The 14,542-nt window shown below is 43.0% G+C and overlaps 1 protein-coding gene across 1 annotated transcript in view; it reads left to right on the forward strand.

Annotated features, from left to right (window-relative positions):
- LAMA3 (laminin subunit alpha 3) overlaps positions 1–14,542 on the forward strand; it is a 285,924-nt gene that overhangs the window by 75,251 nt on the left and 196,131 nt on the right. Inside the window, exons 3-6 of the mRNA XM_053571366.1 lie at positions 4,916–5,033; positions 5,742–5,860; positions 7,021–7,191; positions 10,437–10,528. Coding sequence (XP_053427341.1) covers positions 4,916–5,033; positions 5,742–5,860; positions 7,021–7,191; positions 10,437–10,528 — 500 coding nt within the window. The remainder of the gene's footprint in view (positions 1–4,915; positions 5,034–5,741; positions 5,861–7,020; positions 7,192–10,436; positions 10,529–14,542) is intronic.

Raw genomic sequence — 14,542 nt, forward strand, 5'->3', positions numbered from 1 at the left:
ATACACTTAGCAGTTTTGGGGGGCAGGGTGTATATTTAATTGATTTAGAAGCATGGTTTGGATATGATTTTAAATACATTTGCATGCTACTTTGAACTTTCACATTCTCATTTATTAATTTCATTTCAATTTAACAACATGTATTAGGCTCTTACTCTGCAGATACAGGAGTGGTTAAGACTCAAAGACCTAGATTAGGACTAGTGGGAATGATGGATGAAAACAATATACCCCAGTGCAGGACAGGGGTGCTCTTTCAGAAGGAGATTGGAACATCTGTATGAGGTAGTTATTATTGTTCTTTTAACAAGCACCTTTTGTGATCATTTTATGTTATTGTTTTATGGGCAAGTAAATAAAGTTTCAGAGTGGTTAGATGATGTACTTGGAGTCATACAGGGCAGAGATTCCCTCCTAGGGGTGTTGATTTTACTGCAATTTAGCTCAGGCACCAGGGTGGGGCCACTCTGGGGCTCACCTTTGTCTCTGTATTTGCCAACTGGCAGTGGCCTCTTGAAAGTAGTGGCAGCTCCATGGCTTTAATTTTTATCCATTCATTCATTTATTCATTCATAGCAGGGGTGGAACAGCTGTTATTAATTCATGCAGTCAATCCAGGAGGGTCCTGAAGTGCGTGGAGGACAGGCTGTAGCCAGCTTTAATTTCAGAGGTTTCAGAGCACTGGGGAGAGAAAGAGAGATCAGACTGTCCTTTTTTGTCTTGCTTACTCAACTGTGAAGTCTTTTGATGTCAAAGTGCCTTACACTCTATCTTTTATGATTATTATCTGTTTCATTCAATCATTATTTAAGAGACTACTTTGTATCTTTTCATAAATAATCATCAACAAAATCGAAGGCGTCTTTGGCTTAATACAAGGCCACATGGAGAGAGGATTGAAACTCAGGGCTTCTCCATCATTTTCCTTTCTTGTCTCTGACTCCCAAAATGATTGCTTTGCAAATGCACGACTTGCCTGCATAGCTTGCATGACACTGCATAGCTTGGTGCTTTCGAGTTTTATGAAGGGCCCTCCTTTATATCAGTAAATCTTAAACATCACTTACGGATGCTTTGAAGCAATTTCAGTGGTCGAAGAGTTAACATAAGTAACAGATAATAAGAAAAGGAGTTTAACAGAAGCAGCCATTTTAAAAAGCATGTAATTTTAAATTATCATGAAAAAGAGAATTAATCCCTCCTTGGAGGGTTAACATCCCTGAACTGGGCTGTAAGCAGACTTAGGAGACCACTTGCTCTGCCTTGCAGCAACACTGAATGTGCAATGCTCAGGGGAGATTTGCTGCAGAACCTGAGCTTTGACGAGAGTTGCTGCAGGCTATGCAGCAGAAGTGGTGATAAAGGCTCGCCTGTAGCTCCAGCAGCTAAGGCGCCAGCCACATACACCAGAGCTGATGGGTTCAAATCCAGCCTGGGCCTGCCGAACAACCATGACAACTACAACCAAATAATAGCCGGGTGTTGTCAGGGGCACCTGTAGTCTCAGCTACTTGAAAGGCTGAGGCAAGAGAATGCTTAAGCCCAGGAGTTGTAAGTTGCTGTGAGCTGTGATGTCACAGCACTCTACCCAGGGTGACAGCTTGAGGCTCTGTCTCAAAAAAAAAGTGGTGATCAGGAGCACAACTAGTCTCTCAGTGCAAATGAAATCAGAAAAAAAGAAATCCACATCTCTCCAAATATTCAGAGCACATAAAGATACATTGGGGAACCTCAGAAATGATTCCTAGGACAAAAATGGGAGGGAAACATTTAAAAGTGGAGTGTCCTATCTGCTTGTCCTGTCTCCTTGATGGGATCAGGGGCTTCTTAAATGAGGCCAGAAGGGCACATTAACACAATGGCATGTGCCCACCTGCTGTTAAGAGTTGAGTTTTTTAAATTAAATCATTACTGTACTACATTAATGCATTTATGGGGTACAATGTGCTGATTGTGTATACAATTTGGAATGCTTACATCAAACTGGTTAACATAGCCTTCACCTCATTTACTTAATGATTGTGTTAAGACGTTTATACTCTACTCCTAGTAGATTTGACATGTACCCTTGCAATATGCACCATAGGTGAGGACCCACTGATTACACGCCTTCTAGCTGGCTTCCCTTCTCCCCTCCCGTCACTTTCCTCTTCTCTCCTTCATTCTGGGCTATAGTTGTGTTTTACCATTTGTATGAAAGTGTGGGTGATTATACACTGTTTTCATAATAGTACTGAGTACATTGAATACTTTTTCTTCTATTCTTGAGATACTTTACATAAGAAGAATATGTTCCAGCTCCATCCATGTAAACATAAAAGAGGTAAAGTCTCTATATTTTTAGGGCTGCATAATATTCCATGGTATGCACATACCACAATTTATTCATCCATTCATGGGTTGATGGGCACTTGGGCTTCTTCCATGACTTGGCAATTATGAATTGGACTGCAATAAACATTCTAGTGCAAATATCTGTGTTATAAAATGGTTTTTGGTCATCTGGATATATATCTAGTAGAGGAGTTGCAGGATTGAACAACAGGTCTACTTTTAGTCCCCTAAGTGTTTTCCAAACTTCTTTCCAAAAGGAATGTATTAGCTTGCATTCCCACCAGCAGTGTAGAATTGTTCCCTTTTCTCTACATTCACTCCAACATCTATAGTTTTGGGATTTTGTGATGTGGGCTAATCTTACTGGAGTTAGATGATATCTCAAAGTAGTTTTGATTTGCATTTCTCTGAAGATTAAGGATGATGTGTCTGTAGGCCGGGTGCCTGTCTTCTTCAGAGAAGCTTCTGTTCAAGTCCCTCGCCCACAATGAAATGAGAGCACTTATTCTTTTCTTATTAATAAGTTTGAGTTCTCGTGGGTTCTAGTTATCAAACCTTTGTCAGAAACTAACCTGCAGATATCTTTTCCCATTCTGAGGGCTGTCTGCTTGCTTTACTTACCGTGTTCTTGGCTGTGCAGAAGCTTTTTAGTTTTCTCAGATCCCAGTAATGTATTTTTGGTGTTGCTTCAATTGCCAGGGGTCCTCCTCATAAACTACTCTCCCAGGCCAATGTCTTAGAGTTGAGATTTTTAACTGCCATGTTTGAAAGAGATCGCAAGTTACCTAGGAATAAGTTGAAACTAAACAAAGAGGCTCCCTTCTGAGCCACTGAGGCTACTTAGTTAATATGGATTTTCAGTAGGAGAAAATACAACTTTGGAAAATCAATGCACTTGAATAACCCCTGAGATACATTACAACGTGGCTGTCCACCCCTGGGGTTCTCTAGAATGGAATTTTAACATGTTTGGAAATAATGATATTTGGAACTTCTCTGACCATTTATTTTCCCTAGGATGAAGCAGGTGAAATATTCAGTACCTGTTGGGTCCTGGGGCATAGCTAATGCTCAGTGAGTAGAATGCACATAGGGTTAGGATTTTTCTATCTGCAAGGTGTGGGCTTTTTACTTAACCTGTCTAAGTCACACTTTGCTCATTTGTAAGGTGAGATTAATAAAATTCCACTTTTTATTGCAAGGCCTAAATGCTTGTGACATGCTTAATGTGGCACCTGGAAGACAGTAGTCATTAAATCATAAACTGTTAGGTAAGTAGCTTTTTGGGGGGTTGCGTGCGCTCTGATTTGGGAGAGTTTGGTGGAAGAGATTAAGGATGCTTTGAATGATGACTGTATTCAAAAGGTTGTCTTATTGTGTTTTCCAGACAGAGGTTTTCATGTTTCCTATGAATTCCTACACTACAAAATAATGGTACATGTCTTTTAGAAATTATTACACCCACCTTTAAAGTATTGCTTTATGGTTTTCAGAGTACCTTATAATTCCTAATTAGGTTTCTTTATGAGGTCGTATCTATTTTACAAGTGTTGGCAGACAACCTAGGAGTGTTAATCTGAGCTCACGCAAGCACTTTTTTCTAAGATCAAAGACAAGTGTCTGGGACAGAACTGGCTGAGCTTAGGGTTTTCACAATTGATGTGGCAATTCTTCCTTGTTTAGAGATAAGCAAAGATGCTTCTTCAAGCAAAGACTAAATCTCTATGACTGAAAGTGGTGGTTCTCAAAGTGTGAGTGAAAAGTCATGGGAGGGGCCGGGTGCCGTGGCTCACGCCTGTAATCCTAGCCATCCTGGCGGTGGGTGGATTGCCTGAGTTCCCTGGTTCGAGACCAGCCTGAGCCAGAGCGAGACCTTATCTCTAAAAAATAGCTGGTTGTTGCTACTCTGGAGGCTGAGGCAAGAGAATCTCTTGAGCCTGAGAGTCTGAGGTTGCTGTGAGTTAGGATGCCACGGCACTCTATCGAGGGCAACAAAGTAAGACTGTTTCCAAAAAAAAAAAAAAAGAAAGAAAAGTCATGGGAGTTCCTAAAACCTTCAAAAGCTGGTGACCAATGTATAGAGTTGGTGGAGAAAGAAAGATGAGAAAGATGATGATTTTGGTTTTGAATATGATCAGCTTGAGAGGCTGTCCCCAGGTACAGATGTCTAAGAGGTAGTTGGAAATAAAGATCTTTCTAAAGAAAGGTTGCGGCCAGATGCATTGCCTTGGGAATCAGCAGTGTGTAGAGATGGTCAAGCTGTGGACATCTATGAGGTTATTTTTTTTTTTTTTGTAGAGACAGAGTCTCACTTTATGGCCCTCGGTAGAGTGCCGTGGCCTCACACAGCTCACAGCAACCTCCAACTCCTGGGCTTAAGTGATTCTCTTGCCTCAGCCTCCCGAGTAGCTGGGACTACAGGCGCCCGCCACAACGCCCGGCTATTTTTTGGTTGCAGTTTGGCCGGGGCCGGGTTTGAACCCGCCACCCTCGGTGTATGGGGCCGGCGCCTTACCGACTGAGCCACAGGCGCCGCCCCTATGAGGTTATTTTAATAACTGTATCTCTTTTGCGTTATCAGCTCTTCCATGTGGCCTATATTTTAATCAAATTTGCAAATTCTCCTCGCCCTGATCTTTGGGTCTTGGAAAGATCTGTAGACTTTGGAAGCACCTACTCACCGTGGCAATATTTTGCTCGTAAGTAATCATGCCCACCATGTTATGAGTGACTTTAATTATCTACAACAGATCAAGACAATGTAATCGCAAGATTCATCTCTCACGATGACTAGTTAGCAAGCGGTCAATTTTAACCTCCTAAGTTATTCTCAGAACATCTCCATTTATCAAGCATGTGTTCAGTATTCCAAGAACGCCACATGCAGAACCGAGGTTGGGACACCTTTTATGATAATAGACCTTGGCACTATTTGGGAGTACCTATCCCTGGGCATAGCTCCCGCCCTTTTCCTTTTATGTAGACCTGGAAACTCAGTTCCATCTTTCTGGAGCCTGCATTGTTCATGATTTACCTTGATCCTGTTACCTTCACAAATGAAGAATGTCAGTGTCTCTGAGTATGTCAGTGTCTCTATAATGGATGGAGCTGGACAGGGATTTTGCTTACAAAGGTATTGGGTTTTCCATGAGTTTTCCTTAGAAGCTAAACCTGCCTAACCAAGAGGGAGGAGTTAGCCCCACGGCTCTAAAAGTTGCCGCTGAAAATCAAGTAGCCTAAAATGGCTTGGTATTTTCATTCATAAGTTAAAAATTCCATTCTCAGCTTTTGGCTAGACTTTTTAAATGCTTCTCTTTTTATGTATTTTCTTAAAGAAACATAAGGTTTCATAAGAGATGTACAACAAAATGATAATATTTAAAAATATTAAAATATTTTCTTTCTAGATTCTAAAGCAGACTGTTTGGAACAATTTGGACGGGAGGCAAATATGCCTATCACCAGGGATGACGATGTACTTTGCGTTACTGAGTATTCTCGTATTATTCCTTTGGAAAATGGTGAGGTAAGTCGTTTGGGGAGGAGGTGAGAGAGAAGACTCAGAAATGAACATGAGGACATCAAACTTCTCATCACTGTGAGACTTGCGCTTCAACGAGATCAGGATGGAAACCAGCACTTGGGACTGAATTGTAGAGGAATCTCATCAAGAATTCCCAAAATGAGTTGGGCTGGAAATCCTGTTTGGGGTCTTAAATTCACCCCCTGCCCTCTCAAGTCAGGACTCAGGATCCAAGGCCCACAGGCCCTGAGCTCTCCTTTCTGGTAATACATGTGGAAAATAGGCTGCTGGTAGCTGAAGTGATGACCCCTCCCACCTCCTCATGCTTTAGTCCCAGTAAGAGTGAGGAGAGGAGGGTAAATGCACGTGCTCATCCCTGATCCCTTTTGGCAGAATTGGCGTCGAAGGTTGGGGAGAAAAAAATTGCTATCCCTTGGGAGTTACATTTGGCCCTTGTAAGGGCACCCTGGCTATTGTTAGGGTAGATGGGTAAACAGAGAGGGAAAAAATCAGGGCAGAATTCTATGGAAATTGTGAGGCCATACTGAATATGAACTGGACGTCCCTGATGGACGTTTATGAGTTTCAAATAAACGTCCATCAGGGAAGTCAGCCTCCCTCTCTGTTTTCTTGAGCAGCTATATCCAGTATCTTCCCACAACTGATGGGGGTTTCCTAGTCTCAACTGACATGTTGTGACCACAGGTCACAGGCTTTAAAACAAAAACCTAGGTTTTCTATAGTTTTTTTTTGTCCCCATCATGGTCAACTGTATATCCAGAGATTTCCTTGTTCAACTTCATGTAGATTGGGGGTTACTTTAGCTTTGTTTCTTTGATGCAGCTTAATAAAGCTGTGTCCTTGCATTCATAGATTTTAACATTCTATTTTCAACATTTCGTAGCGTTATAGCCCCACAACTACACTCATAGAACAAAGATTTTGAAAATGTAATGATAATGTCTGCTGAGAGCCCGGATTTCAAAGACATAGTGCCAGAACTTGGAATCAGAAAGGGGGAGGGAAGATGGAACTAGCTCTGTGTTCAGACAATAACAAGATCCAAGACCATCTACAAACCTCTAAGGGCTCAAAGGAACAAAGTGCTTTGTGAATTGTTTTTATGTCCTTGCTACTAAAAGGTAATAAAATTATTATTTTAGGTTGTGGTGTCATTGATAAACGGTCGTCCAGGTGCAAGAAATTTTACTTTCTCTCACACCCTGAGGGAGTTCACCAGGGCAACCAACATCCGCTTGCGTTTTCTCCGAACCAACACCCTCCTTGGACACCTCATCTCCAAAGCACAGAGAGATCCGACTGTCACTCGGCGGGTGAGTAGTGTCTCGTGACTGCCTTGTCAGCAGCATTTGGTTTTTGCTTATCAAATTAATGGCCTTGAACTCTTTCGAGTTACTTTTATAGCCAGTAATGGTGTAGCCACGGGGGTTATTCTTGTCTGAAATATTAGGTATAATTAAGCATGTGGCTGTTTGAAAAGAAGTCATTATTTCAAAGAAGATGAAAGGGAAGAGATTATAGTCAGCCAGGTATTAGTCTGGATGAGCTAACTAATATGATAACGAACCGTCCCCAAATCTCAGAGGTTTAACAAAATACAGGTTTGTTTCTTGTTGCTAGCACGGCTCAATGTGGATCAGCAGGTGGGATCGGCTCCATGTAGTCATTCAGGGAACCAGGCTCTTCCTATCTAGAGGTGCAGCCATCCTACAGGGCCTCAGCATCCTCCCTTGCACCCCTACATCTGGCCTGCAGATGAGGAAAGGTCGTGTACAGAAGATCCACCCAATTCTTACCACAGAGCTCACCTTCTTTGGCAAGAACTGTGTTATCATATATAGCGCCACTCAGACGCGAGGAACCTGGGTGATGTAATTTAGCCCAAATAAAGGAGGCTGCAGGTGTCAGTGAGCACTAGTAGTATCTGCTGTGTGGGATGTACACCCCAAGACTCTCCCAGTGTCAGGGCAAGTACCCTTGTCTCCCGGGGAGGAAGCTTGCTGAATAAATACCCTGAGCTCACTCTCCTCCCATGCTCTGTCCTGCTGGTGACTTCTATCTGCCAAACCCAACCGGAAACCAGACAGCAAGACAGCAGGTTTGTTGCAGCTGTGAAGTTCAGCCCTGGCAAAGGGCGGGGTGGAGAAAGGTGCAGAGTAGGCGTGGAGGGGGCATGGAAGAGAGGTTGGCGTTTTGTGCGAGTAAAGTGAGAGGTGGGAAAGGAAGGGAGAGAGAAAGAGAACTAGTATTGCAGTTCTGAGCATTTTCCAGACAGCCAAAGCACCTTGGGTATCGGCGGTTCTGTTTTCTGCCCCCTCGGCTCTCTCGGAGTGGCTGTGTAGGTGGGGACGATGTGGACTAAGTTGAATCGAGGGTGGATATTTACAGGGAGAGCTGGGCTGTGATAAACTGCAACTGGGCCGTGTCTCCATTCCGCCAGGTGCCCTGGAGCCTTGCCACAAATGTACCTTACCTTTTTTCCCCTTAAATTGGGGTTGCAAGATTTTCACTCATATCCGTTTATTACTTTTCACTTAGGTGAACATAGACTTGTTCCTTAGGTCATTTTTTTTTTTTTTTTTTGAGACACGGTCTCACTCCATTGCCTAGGCTGGAGCGCAGTGGCACAATCACAGCTCACTGCAGCCCTGAACTACTAGGCTCAAGCAACCCTCATGCCCTGACCCTGAGTAGCTAGGAATACAGGCAAGTGTCACCACCCCTAGTAAAGAAATTTCTTTTGGAGAGGCAAGGGTCTTGCTATAATGTCCAGGCTTGTCTCTAACTCCCAAACTCAAGTGATGCTCCCACCTCAGCCTCCCAAGGTACTGGGATTACAGGCATGAACCACTGTATCTGGTCTCCATTAGGTAACATTTTGGGGTGTGTGCTTCGTGTATAAATTTGAGCCCCCAAATCTAAGTTGCTCTTTCGTGGAGGAATATGATGCCAGCTATCCAGCCACACAGATCACGTGTAAGGCTGAGTGAAGGCTTCTCTTTCCTGCTGCTGCATCCCTTCAACACATGTGCAGAGAAACTTCTATAATGGTCAGCAGGAGAACCTGAGTATTAACTTGTCACAGAAAGCCCCGCTAATTCTGACTTTGTATAGTATTAACAAGAGGGGCTGCTACTGCCTTCAGACTAAGCAGGGTGCTAGGAAGAGTCGACACTTGAACAGTTTTAATTAGGGAACCAGAACAGAAGTCCAGCGTTAAATAACTAGGGCTCTTTAAAGCCACTACACTCAACAAGAACATAAAAAAGATACAAAACCTCCCTTGTCCTTGCGAATTCAAAGACTTCTTGCTGGTAGGTATTCCTCTCACCATCAGCCTGGCATCAATGAGGGAGATTGTTCTACCAACCCTGCATTCCTCACCACGTCCAGTGCAGCCTCTTGCCAAGTCTGGGGAGGAATGGAGCTGGCAGAAGGGTCTGCCTATTGTCACTGGTGGAGAGGTGCCTTGTGAATGAGACAGCCTGCGCATATTTGTGGCCTGTTTAAGGGCCGGTCATCAGCTGAGTCTGAAGCTGGTTCTGCCTGGCCTTTCTGGAGTGGGGGCCTCTGAGTCTAGCCATTTTGACCCTGTGCTAGCAAGGTTTCAGGAACATCTGGGAGTCCCTGCCAGACTTGGGCTGTATCTGTAAATATTCTTCTCCCTCCTGGAGCCTGGGATAGTATTTTGAACATAGCAGGTGAAAATTTTGGTATAAAAATTTATTTATTTGCAGTTTTGGAATAACATTTTTGGTATAAAAATTTATTTTTTTTTTTTGCAGTTTTTGGCCGGGGCCGGGTTTGAACCCGCCACCTCCAGTATATGGGGCCAGTGCCCTACTCCTTTGAGCCACAGGCACCACCCTATAAAAATGTGTTTTTTGTAAATAAATATGTTCGATAAGTAAAATCCACTTTTAATTACATAATGTAACGATTATTTTTATTTACATAAATAAACAAGTCTGGAAATGCTTATTCCTTTCCAATAGGCTGTAAGGAATGATTCTTTTCTAAGGTAATTTCCCTCCATGAACTTAAAGTACTATATTTTATTTTTATTTTTTTATTTTTAAAAATTTTACCATAATTTTATGTATTTATTTATTTTTTAAAATTCAGATTCTAAAGGGTGCGTACAATTAGATTGCATTGTTTGCTTTTGTGAGGGAAAGTCTGAGTTATAGTTAAGTCCTTCCTGTATTTGATTTTTCTTTTTTTGCAGTTTTGGCCAGGGCTGGGTTTGAACCCGCCACCTCCAGCATATGGGGCCGGGGCCCTACTCCTTTGAGCCACAGGTGCCGCCCCTTGTATTTGATTTTTTTAAATGTGGACACATTCAGCAGTATGTTATTAAATTTGATTGAAGAATGTATTTATTTTATAAGACAAGTTATAGCCCAAGACGACTCCCTTTTGTGTGGAAGTGGCTCCGAAGTACAGAGTTTTAAAAGAGAAGCAGAATCAGTAGAGATGTGGGTTCAGAATTAGTAAGAGAAAGGTTTTTTTTTTTGCCGTTTGGTTAAACTGACATGTTCTGCTTCTGGTTATCCAGTATTATTACAGCATAAAGGACATCAGCATTGGGGGACGGTGTGTTTGCAACGGCCATGCTGACGTGTGCAATGCAAATAATCCTGAAAAAGTGTAAGTACACTGCACAGACGGTTTTTAGCTTTGCTATGAATAAGTTGAACTGTTTCAGTGGACGGTTACATACCATTAAATGTTTCTAGGTTCTTGCCCTCATTAGGAATGCTTCACCATCAAGGAATAGATGGTGTGAGTTCCTGTCCTCCCTCTATCCCTCCACTTTCTTCCACAGGCTCCCAGGCCCATAGCAGACACGGCTAATCAATCACAGCACTCTGGATAATCTGCATGGCAGCCACCAAATCCCTTCCCAGATGGTATCCACTAATAACTGATTGGGATTGACAAGAGAAAGAAAACTTGGCATTCCTCGTTTAATGGGATCAGGGATATGCATTTCAAATCCTTTTTCCCTAAAATTGTGGTAAAATGCACATGGAATTTACCAGGTTAACCATTTAAAGTGTGTAGTTCGGTAGTGTTAAATACTTTCATATGGTTCTATAACCAATCTCCAGAATTCTTTTCGTCTTGTAAAACTGAAACGCTACTCTAACCCATTAAACAACTCTTCATTCCCCTGCCCCCATCCCCGCCAACCACCACTTTCTGTCTTCACCATTCTAGGCACCTCCTGTAAGTGGAATCATATGGTATTTGTCCTTTGGTGAATGGCTTATTTCACTTCACGTAATGTCCTCAAGGTTCATTCATGCTGAGTATGTAGCAGAATTTTCTTTACTTTTAAGGCTGAATAATTTTCATTGTATATGTGTGCGTACATTTTGCTTATCCATCCACCCATGAAGCGACACTTGCTCCCACCTTTTGGCTATTGTGAGTGATGCTGCTGTGAACATGAGTGTACTCTTTTTGTTTCCAATGGAGGTATATTTTATATACATGTGCAATAGCTGTAGGAATCTTTTATTTATTTATTTATTTTATTAAATCATAGCTGTGTACAGCTGTAGGAATCTTAAATGTTAAGTGTTCAGCAATACATTTGTCTTGCCATAAGAAGGGTACTTTTAAGGACTGGAAATTACTAGATGCTAGATACAGAAATATTTTTTCCTCAATATTTTAAGTCCACAATATCCTATGGGCTTCGTTTACCAGAGGTCTATTTCTTTTTTTTTTTTTCCAGGCAGATTCAGATTGTACGTCTTTGGGCCCAGCTTTGTGTTCAGGCAGAATTGCTCCTGGCTACCAGCTTTTGCGCTATGCTTTGTAGAACCCTTCTCTGTTGTTGTCCCTTCTTCAGCCATCAGGTGGAGCTATTGAGAGAGTCTATGCACCAGGAGAGTGACTTTTAATTGACAGTGACTTGTTCATTAATGATTGATCTGTCTCTTCTTAGTAAAGTATCACAAGAATGGAAAAGCAAGTATCCAACATACTCAATGCTAATATGAAAGCAATAGATAAACAACTACACGCCCGCATGAGAGAAAAACACAATTAAATTCAAGCGGGGAAGAATAGGGAGGAAAGAAAGGGGAGAGGGGAGGAGAGAGGGGCGTGGTGTGTTCTCACCTAAAGGGCACCCCCTGGGTGAGGGCTCAGCTACAACTTGAACTTTTAGCCGGGCGTTGTGGCAGGTGCCTGTAGTCCCAGCTACTCGGGAGGCTGAGGCAAGAGAATCGCTTAAGCCCAGGAGTGGGAGGTTGCTGTGAGCTGTGTGAGGCCACGGCACTCTACCGAGGGCAGTAAAGTGAGACTCTGTCTCTACAAAAAAAAAAAAAAGTACAACTTGAACTTTACCTAAAAACGCAAACAATGTAACTTAATCATTCGTACCCTCATATTAATCTGAAATTAAAAAAAAGATTAATCTGTCTCCACTATTAGCGCCCTAAGACACTAGAAGTCAGGTCAGATAAATTCTTAGCTGGAGAGAGGGGAAGAGAAGAGGTTTGTCTAGTGTCCCTGAGCCTGGAAGTAAAGGCACAAGGTGAGAAGGGGGTGGGGGTCATCCCAGAGGGGCTCAGCTTCCTGCTTAGAAGCACCCAGCACCGTAGACCCTGGCGGACCTGGAGGAGTTCTGCACTGGGTGGTTAACTGCTTCCAGGACAGATGAGTGAAGAAAGCATCTATCTCCCCAGGCCTTGGAGAAAGGTGCAGTTTGCCACTGATCTCCTTCAGCACAACTGCCTGCCTTTTGCTGTCTGCTGGTTTGTTTCTGCCCAGTAGCTGACCTTGAACAAATGTGCGTGAAATCCACATCCATTAACAGGAAAAAAATTATATTTAAAGGGATTCAGTGACTTAATGGATGGAGTCAAGGCTGGACTGTCATTAAAGTTAGTTGCTAATTAGGTAGAACCCAGGAGGAAGCAGAAGAGAGCTTTAACTGAGCGTGCATACCATGTTGACCTTGATGGATAGATAGGTGGAAGGATTGCACATTTAATTCTGAGCTTCCTGGCAGCCAACTCAAAAAGGGAAAACTACTTAGTTTTATATTTCACTATGATTATAACATAAAAAACAATCAGTTGCTTAGAAGAAACATGATTACTGATCCTAGGACGAGAAAAAAATTTTCCTGTGGGGGTGGGGTGGAGTGGTCACCATTCTCTAATCAACACCTTTAATAACATCTTTTCAGCAGATGTAATACCAACCATCAGCCTGAGCTGAGAGAGAGTTAGGAAAAGCAGTGCTTTGGGGGTGCGAGTATAACTCGGGCAGGTACCCAGCTCCATTTTTTAATTTTTTTGCTCTTCTTAATTTTAATCTCCCTATGACTGAACTTGGACCATATGTTCTTCAAGGCATCTTCCCTAAATATTCTTTTTTTTTTTTTGAGACAGAGTCTCATTTTGTTGCGCTCGGTAGAGTGCTGTGGCCTCACAGCTCACCTCCAGCCCTGGGCTTAGGCTATTCTCTTGCCTCAGCCTCTCGAGTAGCTGGGACTACTGGTGCCCACCACAACGCCTGGCTATTTTTTGTTGCAGTTGGGCCGGGGCTGGGTTTGAACCCACCACCCTCGGTATATGGGGCCGGAGCCCTACTCACTGAGCCACAGGCACCGCCCTTCCCTAAATATTCTTGTAGTCCAGTTTATGCCACATATTTAGTTGGCAGTGAGCTTCAATTGCTTTTCTGCCAAGAGCCCTTTTGGATGCCAGCTGTTGTGTGTCTGTGTGCTTTATCTGGCAGTGGAGTGTGAAGAAGGATGACCCCTTTTTCTTAGGAGTGTAACCAAATATATGCCGTGTCACCTCCTCTTAGAGGTGCGGGCCCTACAGGCCCAGCTAAGCACCCTCTTAGACAACTGTGTTTAATCCTCTTTCCAGCACAGACAAGTGGGAACTCAAAACTTAGAGTTGCAATACCAACCCAAGGCCACAGTCCATTTTAATCTGGAAAAGTGTTAAGGCAGATGTGAACCCTTTGTCTTGCTGAGCGATCTCGGCTTGTGGCTCTGCAACAGACCTGGCACAGCCTTGGGGAGCAGAGTCCTCTGGGATCTTACTTGTTGCCGTCTCTTGAATTCAGTCAGTCTCTCTGCATGGCCGCAGGTTAAAAGTAAGTGATGTGAGTAGACCTTTGTCACAGGGCCCCAGATCTTTGTGAAGAGGTGACACTTAAACATCGCAGCCACTTGGTGCTTACGTGCTCATTTGTCCATTTATTATAACATGATGTGGTAGAGAAAAAAGAGCTGGGGCTTCAGAGTCACACTTAGGTTTGAAATCTGGCCCTCCATTTATCACCATGCGACCTTTGGAAAGTATCTTAACACTTCTGACTCTGGTCTCACCATCTCTTGTGGGAGAGGTGAAATAGCACCTGTAGAGTTCTGTGTTCTCCTCCATGAATGGCACTGTGGGTGACCCTGAGGACTGAGGTCGTGCCTCAGTTTTTCACATAGGATGAACTTATCTTCATCAAAACTTTTCTTTTTTTTTTTTTTTTATTGTTGGGGATTCATTGAGGGTACAATAAGCCAGGTTACACTGATGGCAATTATTAGGTAAAGTCCCTCTTGCAATCATGTCTTGCCCCCATAAAGTGTGACACACACCAAGGCCCCACCCCCCTCCCTCCGTCCCTCTT

The sequence above is a fragment of the Nycticebus coucang genome, chromosome 19 (genome assembly GCF_027406575.1).
Source record: "Nycticebus coucang isolate mNycCou1 chromosome 19, mNycCou1.pri, whole genome shotgun sequence".
Classification (NCBI taxonomy): Eukaryota; Metazoa; Chordata; class Mammalia; order Primates; family Lorisidae; genus Nycticebus; species Nycticebus coucang.